Source organism: Esox lucius, chromosome 4, assembly GCF_011004845.1.
Source record: "Esox lucius isolate fEsoLuc1 chromosome 4, fEsoLuc1.pri, whole genome shotgun sequence".
Taxonomy (NCBI): domain Eukaryota; kingdom Metazoa; phylum Chordata; class Actinopteri; order Esociformes; family Esocidae; genus Esox; species Esox lucius.
The window spans coordinates 30,280,140-30,300,401 of record NC_047572.1 but is presented as its reverse complement, the minus strand read 5'-3'; the positions used below and the strand labels follow the sequence as shown (position 1 = coordinate 30,300,401).

General features: G+C 47.7%; 1 protein-coding gene across 9 annotated transcripts in view; it reads left to right on the top strand.

Annotated features, from left to right (window-relative positions):
* The window catches only part of LOC105028844 (transcription factor COE3), a 95,110-nt gene that overhangs the window by 9,070 nt on the left and 65,778 nt on the right, over positions 1-20,262 (top strand). For all 9 annotated transcript variants that reach the window (XM_013133625.3, XM_013133623.3, XM_013133622.3 and 6 more), the window contains exons 2-6: positions 2,896-3,052; positions 5,565-5,628; positions 6,639-6,694; positions 9,392-9,465; positions 13,890-13,958. In XM_013133625.3, coding sequence (XP_012989079.1) covers positions 2,896-3,052; positions 5,565-5,628; positions 6,639-6,694; positions 9,392-9,465; positions 13,890-13,958 — 420 coding nt within the window. The remainder of the gene's footprint in view (positions 1-2,895; positions 3,053-5,564; positions 5,629-6,638; positions 6,695-9,391; positions 9,466-13,889; positions 13,959-20,262) is intronic.

Sequence of the window (20,262 nt, the reverse complement as noted above, 5' to 3'; positions counted from 1 at the left end):
TCAACTTTCGAAAGAGTCTTTATCAGCAGGCAGGTGGCTCTGTGGTCTGGGTTGTAAACCTGAACATTTTCCATTTTCTGACATTTGTCAGCAGTGCTGTCAGTAGTATGGTCAATATACAGTCATTATATGCCAAGTCAAATAGTCAGTAGTTCGTTCAGCGTATGGGCCGTGAAACAGTTTGCTTTTGCCCAAAAAAATCTAGCGGCTTCATGAAATCTTTCATTTTTATCAAATGTTTCTTGTGGGGCGTTGTTAGGGAGATTTGAAAATAAAATGTCTAAAAGATTGGTGAGTAGGTTTACAGTGGAGGTGAAATATGCCTCTGTCAGTCCCACTCCATCTAGGAGCTCTGAAGCCATGATGTTGATTAGGCCCTAGATTGACCTTCTCTTTCTCTTTCTCTCTCTCTCTCTCTCTCTCTCTCTCTCTCTCTCTCTCTTTCTCTCTCTTTCTCTCGCTCTCTCTCTTTGTCTCTCTCTCTTTGTCTCTCTCTCTCTCTCTCTCACATCTTCCCCAACGTAAAACTCCATCCTCCCTTGTGCAACCTTTTTGTCTTTCGCGTCTTCAACTCAGAGTCCAGGAATTAGCTTTCAACAAACTGGTTTACAAATGAGGCATTAAGCATTGGTAATGGTGGTGTAGAAAGGTCATGGCTGTATTCATCTATCCTCGGGGGGATGGATCCCTGAGCACGGAGAGAAAGCAACCAGGCAGCTTTCCAAAAACAATATCTCTGCCCTCCAAGACAAATACTGCACAACAGTAAATATTTGTATTTATAAACTGCTTTGTGCTTGGAATCTCATATTGATCATGTTTTTTTTTTCTCGTGTAGATAAATGAGATATTAGCAAACGAGTTGAACAGAGATTGATACCGAAGTGTTATGATATTTTAGTTTCATTGATTTAACAACATACCTCCTATTGCTGGCTGCAATGATCTGTTTATATATATATATATATATATATATATATATATATATATATATATATGGGTATATATATGGGTATATATATATTTATAGATCTGTCTGCATTTAAGGCAACTACGTTCATGCATCTTTAAACAATTTTCCTGAATGACGAATTGATTCTTGGATCTCAAAATCTGTTTATTTTAAGCTATGAGAGGCAGAAAGATGCAGACGATATCTTACTCAAAGTGTGACTTTCACTCCTTGGCTAGGAGCAGTTGTGCTTCTTCCAGAGCACATGTTAACATATGCTACAAGGCAACAGTAAAGTAAATCATTTAACTTGGTTGACACAAAGCAATCTTTCCTCTCATTTATTTTGTTCACATGACTCTGGAACATTTTCATTTTACATTTATGTTAATTTAAATTTTTCTTTCTTTTGTGTGCTTGACTGTCTGGCATCAACATTTATTTTTTCATGTGGTTATTGATATTTGTGTCTGGCAGTGCTGTCAGATTTAATCCATTTATTCAAGTTAATGTTTTGTAATTTTGTGCAGCGTTTTTCTTCCTGTAAAAAAAACATAGCCTATAGCTAAAATCATCAGTCATATAAAAACAAGTTGACGGAGATTTTAAAGAAAGTGTGCCTTTTCAATTTAACCAAATTTAGCTAAATGTTACTTCATACAAATTCAAGACAGCACTATTCATATAATGTTTTTTTGTAGAAAAAAAATAATTGCAGCCCACTTTGAGGGAATTTGGACAATTCAATTAATCCATATGGTCTTTAGACATCCCAAGATGCACTTTTCTGTCACAGCAATTTCCTAATATTAGCAACCTAAATGACTGACAGTGAACGTGTCACAACATCACCCATTCAGCCACTTCTGCACATAATTCCTTCTCTTTTTAAAAACCAAGGTCAAAAACCTTCAATTCAAATTCATCTACAAAACGATGGAACCTTTTCCATACCAATGCATCACCCGGTCCACATCTTGTCAGCTCTGAATTGCCATTTACTTCAAAATTTCACTTTTAATTTAAATAACTCCAACCCTGGTTAGCAGCATGTGGGAGGTGTGTTAGCCAAGCAGACATCCTCCATCTCTAAATCAATGGTGAACAGGCACGTGTGCGTGTGTGTGTGTATATTTGTGGGTGTGTACGCGCGCGGAGGTCTTTTATTCTCCAGGCTCAGGGGACTCAAGGCAGAGCAGAGTGAGTTTGACTGACAGGTCAGGGAAAACTGGAGTGCCGCGTTTGGCAAGCCAAACGGTACCCCATAGTGTTTGGCACGAACCGAGGCAGACGCTGCCTTCTGGGGTCCCTGCTACCCAGCCAAGTCCACATTGTTGAGGTGGTCGAGGAGACAAATAACACAAAAGAAACGCGTGGCGCACACGGGGATTGTGAAGGGAGCCAAGTGTCTTTTATTTATCACGCTCTCTCGCCACTCTGCTGAGCTCTTAGTCTTTTCCTTATTTGTGCGCCGGTTTTAATTCATTTTCTTTAAAAAGACGGATGTTGTTGTTTTTTTTGTTTTTCTTGCCGTTTCTGATGAAGTGGTTGTTTACCCCCCGATGAAGATCCATTCTTGTCAGGACAATGAACACATTTGAAAACCTCCGTGTGTAGGTTTGGTTAGATGAAACCCCTAGTTTACTGGGCTCTATAGGCCACAGTCAGCCACGACTGACGCTGGGTGTGTTAGCTGGGCAGCGCATTCGAACCATTAAAATGTTACACTTACCAGGTTTATCTCAGACAGCAAACGGAATTCGTCTTACCTGTAGTGGAAGTTTTTGATTGAATAGCGGTTGGCTGTAATTTAAATTGCTGTGATGCACCTGGTGTACGTAGTACTAACCACACCCTTTTCTCACCTTCCCGGCCCCCCTCTCTCCTTCCCCATCTCCTCTCTCTCGCCCCCCCCCCCCCCCCCATCTTCCTCTTCTCCACAGCGGTGTAGGCCTGGCCAGGGCTCACTATGAAAAGCAACCCCCGTCCAACCTGCGCAAATCCAACTTCTTCCACTTTGTGTTGGCGCTGTATGATCGACAGGGCCAGCCCGTGGAGATCGAGAGGACCTCCTACATAGACTTTGTGGAGAAGGACAAAGTAAGACCCACTCAGGGAGGGTAATGAGTGTAGTTGGCCTCGGGGGCATGGCGCTGGGTCCAGTGTTTTGGGGGAGAGGTCACTCCTCCTGCTTCATTCAGGGCTGTAGGGGTGGCTTGATGGGATGTGTTGTGTACAAACTGTGGATACAGTCATATTTAAGTCATGATCAATATTTTATAGGATAATGTCCTATAATGTAGACTGATTTATTATGTTCCATGTTATAATGCATTTATTTGGGGATTTCTATTTTTATGAATTTTGCTTATTTGCATTCTGAAATGATTTAACAGTATTACATTATCTTATACACACCAATTAGATTAGATTAATTTAATTTGCATAATCAGAATTGTGTGAATTTCTTTTAAAGATAATGCAATATGCTATATACCATATAATGTCAACTACCTATATAAAGATAATGCTTTTATTCAATGAACTGTAAGTAGGCCTGAGATATTGTCAGTAGGCTTACCTATTTTAAGTAAGTCATTTGAAATGTGAAGAGTAATGAAACATTTTGTAATCCAGAGAGCTAGTATTTGAGAGAAATCCTTCACATGTATAGGAGATGCACTCGTAGTTCCCCAAAAACCTGTTAGAGGGCAATGATGAGCTCAAGGCACAAGGTTCAGGTATGAAAGCAGTTCTGATCCACCTTTAAACCAGAGATAATATTTACATAGTTTATTATTAAATTAAATCATTTTGATAATGTAAGGCTACAGGAAAAAAAAGATACTATTATCAAAAACACATTTTTATATTATTCTTATTTTATTATAATATTTTTATAATATTATTTTATAGTGATTTTGTTGTGTAATTTACTGCACATTAATGTACAGGCTGGTTGCTTCATAGTTTCCTAGTCCACGACTCAAGGCTACCTCTCTCTCTCTCTCTCTCTCTCTCTCTCTCTGTTTTTCCTTTTTCTCTGTCTGTGTGTATGCTTTGGTATTGCTCTTGAGTACCTGTGCTCTCTGTGGTAATGGTTGCCCACTCCTCTGCCCACCGCCTGCTCCATTCTACCGCGCTGCCGGGGGGTTGTAGCCGGTAAAAGGTTACAGAGAACAGCTCCGCCCACGGTCAGGAGGGACGCCAGCCAGCTGGCACGGACGCTCGCCCTGTCCTCCCTGCCCGCTCACCTCTGTCCTGACCTCCAGCCTGCCTCTGGTACCCTGCCAAGCCATCATGGCATACTTGGCACCGTGCAGAGGAGGGATGAAGAGAAAGAGTGAGAAAGAGAGGAAAAGAGAGAGAGAGAGAGAGAGAGACAGAGAGGATGAGAGGGACAGAGACAAAGAGAGAGAGAGACAGTGGAAGAGAGAGGGAAAGACAGAGGAAGAAAGAGAAACAGATAGGCAGAGAGAGACAGATAGGAAGAGAGAGACAGATAGGAAGAGAGAGACAGATAGGAAGAGGATATCTGTTCATTGGACACAAGCACAGTGAGAGGCCCTTGGTCCACCTGGGAACTGAGGTCATTGGTGATCATGGCGACCAATGCTGCCTGGCCCATGTCCTGAGGACAAGAGACAATGTCTCCCCTCTCATTCTCTGTCCCTGTGTTTTCTCTGTGGTAGCCCTTCTTCTCCCAGCCACAGTTGTCGCTTCGACCTGAGGTCTGTCCCCATGTCCGTCCACTTTGATTTATTCTCCCAGCCACAGTTGTCGCTTCGACGCGAGGTCTGTCCCCATGTCCGTCCACTTTGATTTATTTGTGGCTGTATGATGCTACTGTGATGACGCTGGCTTGATATTTGCATGTCAGCGAGGGGAGCTGGAGGAAAGATTGGACCTGTGGTGGGATTTTGGGCCTGGGCAAATATATGAAAATAGCAAGGGCTTAGCAACTTAGAACTGGGTGGATTATCCTGAGAGTTTATAGGAAAATATTTTCTCAAGTCACCCCTAGAACAAATTCTCCCAGAATTGTCTACCTGACAATATATATGTATATATTTGTGTGTTTTATAAATATTTGTCTTGTTTCCGGTTGCATACCGTTATTCCACTTGTCTTTTATTGTGATGTACCTTAGCAAACCACGACAGCCGTCTAATTGCAAGTTAATTAGAGCTAATGAAACTACAAGGTAATAACAGTAATAAGAGCGCATAACAGGTAATTAGTTCTCCGGTCCTTCTTCATTCGGAGGCATTAGTAGTCCGGGTATTCCCTGTGGCACCAGAGTTGGGGTCAGGATTACGTGGTCCGACATCTGCTTGGATTAGGACTTTCGTTTAATGCCTTTCTGCGTGGAGAATTTCATCGACAGGGCAGATAAAGCGGATGTACATAGATTAGGAGGACCTAGTTGTTTTTTTTGTTAGTACATTCTGCTGTGAGGTGTTGGATTACCCATGAAACCCTTTATGATTACATCACAACTGGGACTAATGGGATCACGACTAATGGGATAATGTTGTCTTTGGTTGATGATGTCGCCGCGACAGCTAAGAGTCATCCTGATCATTTCTGTGTTTCTCTTGGACCCTTTCAGGAGTACAATGGAGAGAAGACCAACAACGGCATCCATTACAGACTACAGCTCCTTTACAGTAACGGTAAAACCATGATAATCCCTTGATAATCTCACCCAACATATTGCTGCAGAGTTTCCCTTCCTCTCACAACTCCCTGCGGAGAGATTAGCTTTAGCACTTTCAGGAAAAACAACATTAAATAAAAAAAGGCAGTGCAAACATAAGTGATAATCCTTATCACATCTGGAATAATATTTAACGACCACCAAATCTCAGAGTCTGTTTTGGTCATTGGGGAAAAGACTTGAAATTTGAACATGGTTCTGTGGTCTTTTAAAGCACACAGCTTAGATTTCTATTGGCATGGATTTTGTTTTGAGACCACGTTCTGGGAGGAGACATAAGACTTAGCTAGTTGGGCTTCGGTACAAATCTTCAGTAACCTAAACATATATTTTTTCAAGCGCACATAAATGGTGAGAAAACACCAGCGTCTGACACAATGAAAGGCAAGAAAGGACAACCGACTAACAGTTTCCCATGATCCCCCTGTCATGTTCATGTCATATTTGCGCTCCATTGCATAGCTAATAAAAGACAAGAAAATCGTGATTGATATTTAATTTGTCCGTGAATGAGAATTCCTTGTTCTCCTAGAGGAAACATTCTGTAGGAGCAGGGGGAACTTGACAGTTAATGCCGGCAACACTATAAATAATCTAAAACTCCGGAGCAACACTTGTTTGTTTTTGCTGGGGGGGGTTAGAAAAGCTTACACGACAAGCGCTAAAAAAAACATAAATACTCTGTGGGGACGCAAATATAACAGAATTCATTTAGAAGACATTATTAGAAATCAGCCTTTTATGTTTTTCTTTCTGTGCAAGAAATGGATTAGCATTTTAGTGGAGGGACATTTGTTGCTTCAGACATTTTATTTGGCTAAACCCCGTCCTTACTACTTCTATGCAAATAACTTACAGATGGGGATGACTTTGTTACTCTGTGAATAAATATTAACGTTTCAATCATCAAAATCCCCCAGAGGGTAAACGCAGGATGACTCATTTGTTTGTGTTTCATTTTTACAGGCATCAGGACGGAACAAGACCTGTTTGTACGATTGATAGACTCTATGACCAAACAGGTGAGCATTTCCCCACACTGCCCCCATCCTCTGTAACAGAACACAGCTGAAGTGTCCCTGTCTCTCTTTGTCCCTCCAACGAAGCAATACTCCAACTCATGCAGCAACTCTACTGTCCATTTTATAATCAGTGTCTCCCGTGAGTTAAAAAACACCCGTCTGGGATTTGAACCCACGAGGCATAGTGGGCGGCGGACACCGATGTGTTTCCTGGCTTTGCCCACCGGGCCATTCGCTGTGCTGTGTCTTCCTGCCCCCCCAGCCCAGTGGGCCATCACTGTGTCGCCATGTCAGGCTGTCACAGATCGATGTGGCAACCAGGTCCTCGACAAAGCGTCAGCCACGGAAACCAATCAATAGCCCTTAATGTGCTGCCGCGGCGGCCCGCTGGAGACAATAATCCTGACAACAACACGAGATGCTCTCTACCTCTGGTGCGCCACTTAAATCCCTCCCTCCAGCTCAGACTGGGACAGACAGACGTCCATGCAGATTTCCAGTATGGTACGTGAGCCCACCTGCAGACAAATGAGCATAGAAACGACTGGGGGGCGGGACCGGGGTGTGTGGCTGGCACGGCTCTATTGATTGGCTGTTGTGCTTGGAGCCTCTACTCAGAAACTCCTGTTGAATGTCCTGACTGTATTTCCTGACATAGAAAAACAATAACATAATAGGAATAACAGCATCTCTCTACGATGGTGGACGTAAAGTACTGTGTAGGCAGGTATGGTTATTTTTATGTCCACTATCAACCACAACCTGACCTATCCTCCACAATCTACCCTAATCATCCACAAATGATATACCCCATAACATGCCCCTATAATATACCCCATAACATGCCCCTATAATATACCCAATAACATGTCCCCAAAAAATACCCCCATGATATACAAACCATTAAATACATGCATTTTTAAAAATCTTCTTTTTTTACCAATTTGGATTAACTGTCTTGCTAAGGAGCAGAAAGACAGTTGGTCAGATGCTCTAAGCACTAGGCTATTGCCCCATGATACACCTCCATGATATACCCCTTGATACACCTCCATGATATACCCCTTGATACACATCCACGATACACCTCCACGATACACCTTCATGATATACCCCATGATAAATATCCATGATACATCTCCATGATATACCTCCATGATACACCTCCATGATATGCCTCAATATACCTCCATGATATACCTCCATATACCTCCATGATATACCTCCATGATATACCTCCATGATATACCTCCATATACCTCCAGGATATACCTCCATATACCTCCATGATATACCTCCATGATACACCTCCATGATATGCCTCAATATACCTCCATGATATACCTCCATATACCTCCATGATATACCTCCATGATATACCTCCATATACCTCCAGGATATACCTCCATATACCTCCATGATATACCTCCATGATACACCTCCATGATATACCTCCATGATATACCTCCATATACCTCCAGGATATACCTCCATATACCTCCATGATATGCCTCAATATACCTCCATGATATACCTCCATATACCTCCATGATATACCTCCATGATATACCTCCATGATATACCTCCATGATATACCTCCATGATATACCTCCATATACCTCCAGGATATACCTCCATATACCTCCATGATATACCTCCATGATATACCTCCATGATCTCCCTCCATGATCTCCCCTTATTACATACCCCATGAAGACTCAGACTAGCTCCTCGGGGTGGAGGGGCTACATGACTCAGAAGTGGTGATGTGTAAATATCGAGCGGATGCCCCCCCCCCAGTACACCTGCTCCCTTCTCCTCTCCTTCCTCTTCCTTACCCCCTCCCCACACACACTCCCTGGTCCCTGTTGCAAACCCCCCACCCCTTCTGGCCAAACTGGAAGATTTTAATATAGAGGAAGAGAGGCAAGGAGGAATCAATAATGCAGAAGTGGTCGTTATCCTAAAAGTATTGTTCCCTTGGGGTATACGTGTGTCAGTGTGTGTGTGTGTGTCAGTGTGTGTGTGTGTGTGTGTGTGTGTGTCAGTGTGTGTGTGTGTGTGTCAGTGTGTGTGTGTGTGTGTGTGTCAGTGTGTGTGTGTGTCAGTGTGTGTGTGTGTGTGTGTGTGTGTCAGTCTGTGTGTGTGTGTCAGTGTGTGTGTGTGTGTGTGTAACCGACCACATAGGTGTAGGAGGTACAGGGAGGTCATCGGGTGAAGCCTGGAATGGAGCACTCAATCTTCGTTCATCCCTCCTAAAAGAGGAGGTGTAAAGAGGAGGAAGGAGGGAGCTGCTCCTCTCAGTGGTCACCTGTCATCGGGGGCCGACATGACAGGTCGTGTGAAGGAGGCCCCGGGGGTGGGCCTCTCTTACCGGGCCTCGCGTGGCCATCCGTCTGTGGGGGGGTGGGGGTCCGAACTGAACCGCTCCACTGCTAATCACACGACGTGTACACTGGGCTCAGTGATACTGTCCCGTGTCGTCCGGTTAGAACCGAGCGAATGCAGGGGTTCTCAAGCTCAAGCAACAGCGGGTCATCAGGGTCCTGATAACAAACACTCGCACAAAGCGTTTTCCAAAATGAGCCCTTTTTCTTTCACGACGCTATGATCACAAACCATCATTGTAACGTTCGGGGACACGGACGAGGACTTGTCGGTGAAGCTGAACGTAACCACGATGTGTTCTCTTCTCAGGCCATCCTCTACGAGGGCCAGGACAAAAACCCAGAGATGTGTCGCGTGCTCCTCACCCACGAGATCATGTGCAGGTGAGTGCTTCTCCGAAATCCCAGGCAATTATGTCACCGGAAAATCAAGCGAATGGGACTTATGGAATAATGGCGGATTTGGATCTGGTGTCCTACTGGTGCATCTGAATATGAATGGCATGTATTCTGATCAAAGCCACGACTCGGGAGGGTGTTCTTTTCTTTTTTTTGGCATGTTGTTACAGTGTGTAAGGATTAACCTTGGGTTTAATTAGGGGATCATCACAATGCTCAAGGTTATCTGAGCTCAATGTTACCTGTAGTGGCACCGTTTACTTCCACGTGTCTGAACTCCCATTGCCCCCAAACCGGTGAGTTGCATGCTGGGAGACTCCACAGTCCTCGGTATTTGTGGACTACTCGGTCCTATCTGTTAAAGAAGTATATTTGGATTGCCTACCAGCCCGAGTAATTATCTGCCCACTGTCTCCCCGATCGGGGTCCATGTTGACAGTGGGCTGTAGTGTAGGGTGGGTTTGGTGCGCACGTGCGTGTGCGTGTGTGTGCGCGTGTGTTTTCATGCACATGTTTGTAGGGGGTTGGTTGGGGGCCTGGAATCGAGAGTTAATTATGCAATACAGGAAGTGTGTGTGAGTGTGTTTGAGGGGGTGGAGGGGATGGAGGGGGTGGAGGGCTTCACGCCAGCAGGGGCCCTAGTGGGGTGGAGGAGGAAGATGGGGTGGAGGAGGAAGCGGATGGGGTTCACACTGACCTTTGCCTTTTCCTGTGAACTCGGTCGTCACTGTTGGAACCCGTGTGGATTGATATGTAACCCCGAATCTGGGAGTCGGAGAGATGTTTTTTCAGCGGAAGGAAGCTCTGCCAAGCTATTCTGCTTCTCACAAACAGCTCGTCCAGCCAGGATGTTAGTCGGGTCGATGCGTCTCACATTGCTGAGCGAATGCTAATTTGGCTGACCCTGAAAACTCTGGGTCTTTTATTTTGATATCATTTGGTATAAATGTACTTATTTTATTTCCTAGCTGGGGACGCAGTATGGTGTAATGCCTAACCGTCATCTTAACGTTATTCGAGGCATTTTCTTTCGCCTCTAAGCCCACTTCAGACACGTCGAGCCAAAGACGCTGGACCTTCTCTGAGCAAAGGACCCACTGTCTCCTCCTCGTAGATCTGCTCTGATACCGGGTTCCATTCTCATAACGACGGCTCCATTATGAGTCGGTCATTGTGTGATTGAGTGCGATTATTAGCCGTCCTCCTGATGAATGGCGTGTTTCTGTGCGCTAATGAGAAGGGGATGAGAGATGCGCTGCCTTTCACCGTTGGCCTCTATCTCCCCCTCTGTCTCACCGGCGATAGGGATGTGATGGCTGGGGTGTCTTTATCTGGTCCCTCGCGGTGATGCTACCTGGCCGCTGGTGTGTGGAGGAACACTGTCGGCCAGTGATACGAGGACACTGACAGCTGCTCAGGATCCACTCAGGCATGGTCCCTGGTGGTCCCTGGTGGTCCCTGGTGGTCCCTGGTGGTCCCTGCTTGTCCCTGGTGGTCCCTGGTTGTCCCTGGTGGTCCCTGGTTTTCCCGGGCAAGTTCTGCTTGGATACGTTCCCCTTCTTCAGAACTTTCTAATGCCAAAGAGGAATTTCATCATCTCTGAGTTAAAAGCACGGAACCTTGTGAAATGTTTTACGTCATTACAGATTTGCCATGAATTTAAAGTGGATACCTCTAATTTCTGTTTTTAAGTTAGCTGAAGAGAGGAAGGACGCTGCTCTTCCGTTTGACCACAGAATCTGGTGCGCCTCTGTCGTTGCAATGCAAAACTATTCTGCATGATGCCACCTAGACAGGCGTCGGCACACACACGGCAAATGTTACGCAGGGTAGAATCCAAGGCGACCCTTCAGTCCCGGCAGTGTTTTCTAAAAGGCATTTATTCAAGCGTCAACGTTCCCCCCTGCTTGACACACACTTAACACTGTCAGCAGCTGATTAAAAAAAAAAACGGACCGAGGTAACCCCCCGTAATTGCGTACCCCCACAATGTGACTTGGGCTGGCTCACGCTGTCAACGCGGCCCCGTTCACCCACAATTCGCTCATTTCCAAAACTGCCGAACTGGCTTCGTGGCAGTCATTTGGCGCAGGCCTGCCACAGGAGGACCGCGCGGCGTGCCCACCATCTAGCCAGGACTGGGCTCGGCGCTCCGGCAACCTGTGCCAGGCTTGAAGAGGGCACGGCGCATGAGGGAGAGAGGGAGGGGGGCTTGCCACAGGCGTCCCCTCCCGGCCAAGCCGGCTGCCCGCCTGTCGTCCTGATGCCTATCATTAGGTCTGGCCACGGCCCTCCTGATTGGTCTGGGTAATTACAGCGCTTGGCCCTTTGAAGACAAGCCCTCCGTTGACAGCCAGTGTGTTCACGTCTTGTGGCAGACCTGTGATCCAACAGGCTCCCTCTGTTACCCGTCCCTCTCATGCCAGTCTTCAGGTTCCTCCCGGGGGGGGGGCTTTGAAGGCTTCTCCTGTTCTGTTTTGTTTGTAAAGCCGAACTTTTGATGGTTGGGCTCTGAGCCCTGCCGAGGCGACCTACTCAGTGTTTCACCAGATTCCACTGCTGGGGGATCATTTGAAGTGGGCCTGGCTGGCTGAAAAGCCAATCGGTTGTGATTGTAGTGAGTAGCCAGCGCCTGGTGCCCGTCATGGGCTAACGTTGGCGCGGCCAGCCTCGGCTCCCGCCATGGGGATATGAGCCCTGGGTCCTTCTCGCTAAATCAACAAATCTTTCGGTTTTGTTTCTGTTGTTTTGGCCCGTCTGGTTTAGTTGTACTGGCACAGTTTGTCGCTTGTATCTTTAGTACCACTGCTCTGCTGTGGCTGAAGAGACCGCGATAACATTGACCGGGTTTCCAGTTGTTTCAGCGCGACTCGTCTGACTCACGGCCTGTGTTCTTAGTCATTAGCCGGCCCGGGTGTTAGCCTGGCCCGGCCCGGGGGAAGAACGTCATTAAGGCGATATTGTGGACGCTCAGCCAAGGTTTGTTTTCGTGTGCGAAGGGCCCCGGTTCCCTCGAGGGCCCCGGCAGTGCTCCTGGGGTCCAGTTTGTTTATAACACTTCTTTCTCAGTTTGAGCAGGTTGTCACTACAGCAGCTCCATTGGGTTTCCAATGCTAATTGGTCTCCTGGAACTTTGCTAATGGTTCCAAGTAGCTGGGGGAATAAATTATTGTGGCACGTTCTATGGCAACAGTCATACACACACACACACACACACATACATAACCAGACAAAAAAAAAACTCTGCTTAGTTTATGTGATTTTTTTCTACTTAGAGATCAAACGGTGTGATAAATGATTCATAAACTGGGTTCATTTGGCATTCGGTGGCTCGATTTGAAGCTTGTTTGTCAAATGGCAATGTGATTCATGACAGCGTGGGGTCAGTGTATGGGAATAATTGGTCCTCAGCAGGTCAGGCAGTATGATTAATTTTTCAGAATAAGAGGGTTTGTTTCAATTACCTTCAGAATAACACATTTATATTTAAAATGGGACATTAGTTAACGCTACGACCCGTGGAATCAGGACTCCTGCTTGTATTTTAGTGAAACAAAGTATTTTTCTTTTCATGTCCAAAGAATTTCATGTAATTGGAATAATAATCTACCAGGAAGTACTCCACTACTACTACTACTACTACCAATGTAAAACAAACAGCCGCACAACGTATTTACTGACCCGACAGGCCCTGTTAGCGTCAACATGTTGTTGTTGCGGAGGCCCTAACTGCGATGAATGGGACCACCCTTGACACAAGATTTCTGTAATGCCGTGCCGCCACCTGAGCGGTTAGGCAGAGAGGCAGTGTCATAGACCAGACCAGGATGGCCTGGGGGGATGGAGTGGCAGGGGCAGTGTCACAGGGGGCAGCAGAGTGGAGAGGGAAGAGAGAGAGAGAGAGAGACACGAGAGAGAAAGACGAGAGAGAGACACGAGAGAGAAAGACGAGAGAGAGACACGAGAGAGATAAGAGAGACATGAGAGAGGAGAGAGACAGAGAGAGGAAGAGGGCCAAAGAGAGAGAGAGATGGAAAAGAGAGCGAGACAGAGTTAAAGAGGATGAGGGACATGAAGAGAAAGGGAGAGCGGCGTCTCGGCACCGGCCCGGGCCAGGCGGGCCATCTCTGGGCGCTGTCCAAACTGTCAACATGTCGCCGACTGACCTTGGCTGGACCCCTGCCCAGCTGGAGTGTGGGTGGAGTTGGAAGGGGCGGGGGTTCACATGGAGAGACGGGAGAACGCGTGGGGGAGGTGGGGGCGCGGTAAATGTGGCTGGCACCCGGCAGATTGGACGTGGTTCCTCTCTAACTCTAGTTTGCCCACAGTCCAACCAGAAACAAACGGCACCCAGCGTTTCCAGAAAAGCCCTGAGTTGACTGTAAATTCTGTTCTGTTTTCGCTCCCAGTCGGTGTTGTGACAAGAAGAGCTGCGGGAACCGCAACGAGACGCCCTCTGACCCCGTCATCATCGACAGGTAAGGACACACACCTCCTCACCTCCTTCGTTCTGTCACACAGGCGTTTCTGAGAACGTAGTCAGCGGGACCAGACAGGTGAGCAGGACCGTAGTGTTATGTGGCGCGCGTGTGTGTGTGTGTGTGTGTGTTTGGGTCTATTTCAGGCTGACTGGAGCGTCGTGACCTCCTCCAGAAGGATGGCAGTGGCCTCAGAGGGCACAGGGGTCATTACTGAGTCCATGTTGGCTTGTTAAACTGAGTTTGGAGAATAGCCAGGGGACAGGACGGCTTGGAGCTCGGAAACCAGTGAACCACACATACGGCCACGACACACACAGAGACACACACAGAGACACACACACACACACACACACACACACACAGACAATTATTCTCACCTCTTGTTGCCATGGGGTCCCTGTGTCAGGTGTTATTCTTCAAAGCCGTTGAGATCGTGTTGCACTGTTTCAGGAAATCTTTCACGATTTTCTCCATTCTCAATTTGTACCTGTCAGCTGACCACACACACACACGGCCACCCATCACACACATATACACACACCACGCGGGATGACAGGCACATCACGGGATGACAGACACATCACGGGATGACAGACACAAACTCATCCAGTCCCTCTGAAATCCCGGCGGGCAGGAAATCTGGAGGAATGTCTCACATCATCATCAACTGTAGTGCGGGATTGTGTGTGTGTGTGTGTGTGTGTCTCTGTGTGTGTGTGTGTGTCTGTGTGTGTGTGTGTGTGTGTCGTGAGTGTGTGTCACTGTGTGGTCAGCCGCACTGCCTGACTGCCCTCGTTACAGCCCACCCGAACCCATTCCAAACTGGGGGCGATGCCTGTCTGTTGATTTATTAGAGGATGGCCTGTATCACTGCATTTTAGCGGCCTATTAAGAGATGCTGGATTTATGGGGATGCCACCTCAAGCTCTTTAAAACAACACCCATGAATCATTTGGCCACGGCGCCCGGGTGGATGGGCTGCTGTTGGTGACCCGCCATGCAAATCACCTCCATCACATGCCACTGTAAAGTGGTTAATACTGGCAATTCTCACCCCCCTACACACACACACACACACATACTTACATTGGCCTTGGCTGTTGTTTCAAACGATCAGAAAGGCCCTTTAAATCAAACTCTCATTCCCTATAATGGCAACCTTCTTTTCCCTCTATTTTACCAGGTAGGTATGCTAACAAAACATGGCTATTTAGAGCAACAGCTTAGGAACAATTTTGTGTTAACTGCCTTACTCTGGGATGGAACAACATGGTTTATCATCCTGTCAGATCAGAACCAGGAGCCTTTCGTTTGCTGGCCCAATGCTCTTGATATTTCTTTATTCAGAAAAGTGCAGCGTTGACTTCCTGTCGTCCTGTCATCCTGTCGTCCTGTCGTTCTCTCGTTCTCTCGTCATCCCTCTCACTAATCAGTAGACCTCCATCTCAAACCAGGAAGCAGTTTGCTTCCAGTTCTGTCATTTAATGGGGCAGATTCTGCAGAGGCAAGCTGAAAGCTTCCTAATGGGCTGGGGGGTGAAATGTTGGGCTGCGGCCCCTAAAACAGGTGTTATTACAAGCTAATTTTGTAATTACGGCCGGGACAGTTCTTGAGCGGGACCATAAATTCACACAGAGTGTCTGAGCTTACAGGACAGCTAGTGGCTAATTACCCCGCTAGACCTCACTGGCCCTGACCTTTCCCCGGTCTTTTCCCCCGTCCCCTTTCATCCTCTTATCGTAATGGGCCTGCTGGACATGGAAGTCATGCCCTTCCCCTCCCCTCAGCGTCCCCATTTGTGACTTTTGATGTCATTAGCTCGGGTGTGAAGTGGCGAGGGAGATGGGCGATGGAAGGACGCCTCCTCAGCATTCCATATCTCCTCACGGCCCCCTGTGTCCTTGCACGTTTTCCGTGATCTATTTTTGTATCAGCAGGACTAGGGGTCCAGGCTGAGGGCTAGGGGTCCAGGCTGAGGACTAGGGGTCCAGGCTGAGGACTAGGGGTCCAGGCTGAGGGCTAGGGGTCCAGGCTGAGGACTAGGGCTCCAGGCTGAGGGCTAGGGGTCCAGGCTGAGGGCTAGGGGTCCAGGCTGAGGACTAGGGGTCCAGGCTGAGGGCTAGGGGTCCAGGCTGAGGACTAGGGGTCCAGGCTGAGGGCTAGGGGTCCAGGCTGAGGGCTAGGGGTCCAGGCTGAGGACTAGGTGTTCATATTGTGGCTACTTAAGCAAGAAGGCACGAGGAGGTGTAGTACCGGTTCACTATACCTCTAAGAGCTGTCCTGGAGTGATTGATGCCCCATTTAGCTGTGGTCTATTGGCATGATCCTGAATACTTATTGGAGGACAGATGTGGCATATGAGACTGTATACCACGGCTGTGATGTCACATCACTTTTTGCTGCTCTCCATGTGTTGGTAACCCGGCTAATAAGACCACTAAGTCATCTCGGGTGTTTGGAAAATTGCCAATATGTCCTCTGTGATGAGTCGTGCCTAAGAACAGCTCTTAGCCATGGGTTGATGGCCACACCCCCTCGTGCCTCATTGCAGTGTTCATCCAACCGGCATTCAGGATTTGAAGTGCCCGGTCATTAATATGTAATTCTGTTCAACCGTGGGGTGAAAGGGTCAGGTAGAACCGAAACTCAGCAAGCACCTGGTAACACGGAAACGGCATTTTGGAACGTGAATGTATGTCGTCAAGCGCTTCTCGTGCTATTGAAAAGAATACCTAAATCCCAGAACACTAGCGGAACATTCAGCCCTGGTTCTATTTCCACCACTCATTTTTTTTTTTCAGCACCTCTTCCTCCAGCAGGTTCCAAGGCCCTGATTGAAACGCCCCTCGTTTGTCATGCGATCAGCATTAGACTGGAGATGTTCGACTTCATCAGTCAGTGTGCCGACATCGGCTAGCATGTGAATATATGTCTGCGTGGACGGGTTTTAACACATATATTTATGTATGTGTGTGTGTGTGTGTGTGTGTGTGAGTGCGTGCGTGCAAAGACTGCCTGTGAAGGTGGACTCCGCGGGGGGTGATGGGGTTATCAGCCTCTCTGGGCCTTTCCCAGCAATCGCAGCCTATTGATCGGCCAGTGAGCACATCGCGGTCGGCCAGATTAGGAGTATAGATTTACAATAAAACCAGGACATTACTCGAGCAGCCCGGGTAGAGATGGAAAAAAACCCAGAAGATGAGGTTCTGGACGTGGAGCGCCGGGATGAGTCAGAGGGCAAGACGGGGCAGGGGTTGCCAGGTTGGGAACTGAGACGGAGGGGTTGCCAGGTTGGGGATGGGGGTCGTTGTCAGGTTTTATGGGTCATTTGTCCGGGGGGGTTACGTTTAGAGGAGACAGGTTATGTGGTGCCATTACATGACCTCACATTGGGTTTTATGTATGTTATTGAAGCCAGTCGCCTCCGTTTGGTCATTGTTTTTATGGCTTGTTGTCACACAGACATTACAGAGATCAAATAGTTGTGGGTGTTGCATTATGGGTAGCCTCGTATCGTATGATGCTGTTTCGGGAAATGTGTGTGTGTGTGGGGGGGGGGGGGTTGTTGGTTGTTGGAGAGTGTACGAACCAACTGACGTGCGGGCATGTGTGTGTTTCTGGGTATGTTTGTGTGTGTGTGTCTATGTGTGTGTATGGTGTGTGTGTTTGGGCAGTGGGGGGGGGGGCAGAGACAGTGGTGTAGGTGTAAAATATGTATGTGGGACTGTCGGTAGCTCCAGCAGGTGGCCTGGGCTTCTGGCTCAATTATTCAGTCCCTCACAGAAGAGCGATGGCCTAACGAGGCTCCATCACAACCCCAAAATGATCTTTTAGAGGAGGTAGAGAGAGATTGTGGAGGTGGTAGGGGAGAAAGAGAGAGAGATTGAGGAGGTAGTAGTGGAGGAAAAGAGAGACAGAGGGAGACAGAGGGAGACAGAGGGAGACAGGAAGAGACGGAGGTCGTGGTTTGGACATCGTCCTCTTGAGTAGGATTTCTTTGATCGGCGGACTGATGGTGTCTGGAATCACTCTGGGGACTGGGGACTGAGGTCCTCTCTGCCACTGTGTGTGTGTGTGTGTGTGTGGGAGTGGGAGAGGTGTTTGTGTGAGGTACATGCAGTCCAACACTACAGCACTGTACCCCCCCACCCGCGGCTCTGCTAAGTATCTAAATACTAAGATTATTTTCTTCTTTCATCACAATATAATGTACATTTTCACACACACACACACACATTAACTCTTCCACAAGCAGCTCCTCTGCTTCTACTGTTTGTGTATCTGAGAGAGAGACAGAGACAGACAGACAGAGATAGATAGACAGACAGACATACAGAAACATACAGAGAGACAGACAGGCAGAGATAGACGGACAGATAGACCGAGACATGTGTTCGTGTATGTGGGTGTGCTTCTTTATTTCTGGGTTTGTTTCTGGGTTAGCCCAGACGACCTTGATGTCTGCTCCACAGGGTAAGAGGGAAATGTGTTTGTGGTTCACCCCTCTCGCCTTTCAGCAGGGTATCTATTCAAGCCCGCACAGACACACACACAGACACACACACACAGCCAAACACACAGACACATCTACACACACACACACTACAGCTCCCCCAGTATAGAAAGCCACACAACCACAGCCGTGATCTTACTCTACTCTGGGGGTGATATGATACGACTAGGTGCCTCTGGAGCACAACGCTTCCACAAAAACAACCTTTTGTTCCTATCTCTCTTACGCACAAACCCTTTTCTCAGTGCTTTTCGGCGGAGATTCAATATTCATATCCACCCCATATCACTCTCCGACAAGTTATTGGATCTTTGTGTTTTCCTCAAGGAGACCAAAAAGCTCCTCAAGCAATTATTCAAATACAGATGTTGCCATTAAACAATCATCTTGCATTTACCATTCTGAGAGGTGTTTTCCAGTCTCTTAAAAACCTGGAGGCTCTAACCCCCCCCCCCCCCCCCCCCCCCCTGGCAAGTCACCCAGTTGGCAGGCACTGGTGAACAGAAGGGGTGTTTCGCTACCTGTCTTAGCGTTCGCAGCCTGTGGTAATATCCGTCTGGGTGGGGTGGCGTCAGGGCCTCCGGCAGGCCCCCCCCCCCATCCCCCCAGGGCTGAGCAGGGATGGTGTGATGTGGGGGGTGGGGGTGGGGGGGGGGGGGTGCACCGGACTGGAGTGATCCGTAAACATTTTTACTTGAGAGAAGACAACATAGACTTCAGCTCCGTCCTTGTTTAGTCTCTGTTGTGCATCTCAGAGTCCTGGTTCCTTGAGTCAGTTCTTGGCGGGCGGACGGACCGAACTCAGACGACACTGACCCACCAGTTGTCGGCTACTTTTCCAAAATGATCCAGCAGCGTCTCCCGGATACTGGCTCCGGATTCGCCCTCCCACCCAGCATAGCGCTGCATCCGTGGGCACGGGAACTGGGAAATTCCCTGGTCCTAACAGGGCCCCCCTCCGAAGGCCAGCCAGCTGCTAATCCATCCAGTCACTGATGCTGCCACTATCCTGTTTGCTACCTGTTGCTGAGAGAAAAGCTATCGATCCCAGTTTGTTGATCCTGCTGTTGACATGTCGCCGCCTCCCATGATTTTCAAAGACCCATCGCCGGGGGAAAGTACCTGCGTGCACACACACCTCTGCCCCCCCCCCCCCCCCCCACTGAGCCCGCTGCTCCACGCCTCCCCACTGACTCAACTGCCAAGGCTTGGCTGGGACACCCCAAACCCCCAACCCCCCCCCGTTGCAGTTGGTGACTTCTGACCCCAGCTTTGGCTTCCTGGTGCAGTCTGTGGCTGATTTTGAAACCACAGGGCTTCAGGCTCATCCTGTCAAGAGCCCCGCCTGAAACTGGCCAACTCCTCTCCACCATGATTATCTTTCTCCATCTTTCTCTCTTTCTCTCTCACTCTCTCTGTCTTGTGCTTATCAAAGGGTTTCCCAATTAAGAATCCACAGATTACCCTCCATCCCAACCCTCACTGGCTCACATGCACACACACACACACACACACACACAGAGTTAAACCAAGAGGAAGTGGGTGGTGTGTGGCTAATTAAGTTGGTCCATCCATGAGCCAAGTCCTGCCAGATGTGACGAGTTGAGGAGGCAATTTGATGCAAGATAGAAGCTTATGTTTATAAGGCATTATGAATGCAGTGATAGTGCCCATTATCACCACACACTCATTGAAAATACTTGTTATAAACGATAATAACAGGTATCTGTATGTATATATATATATATACATCTTCCACATATCGACCATTCTCTATCTGCAGCTTTT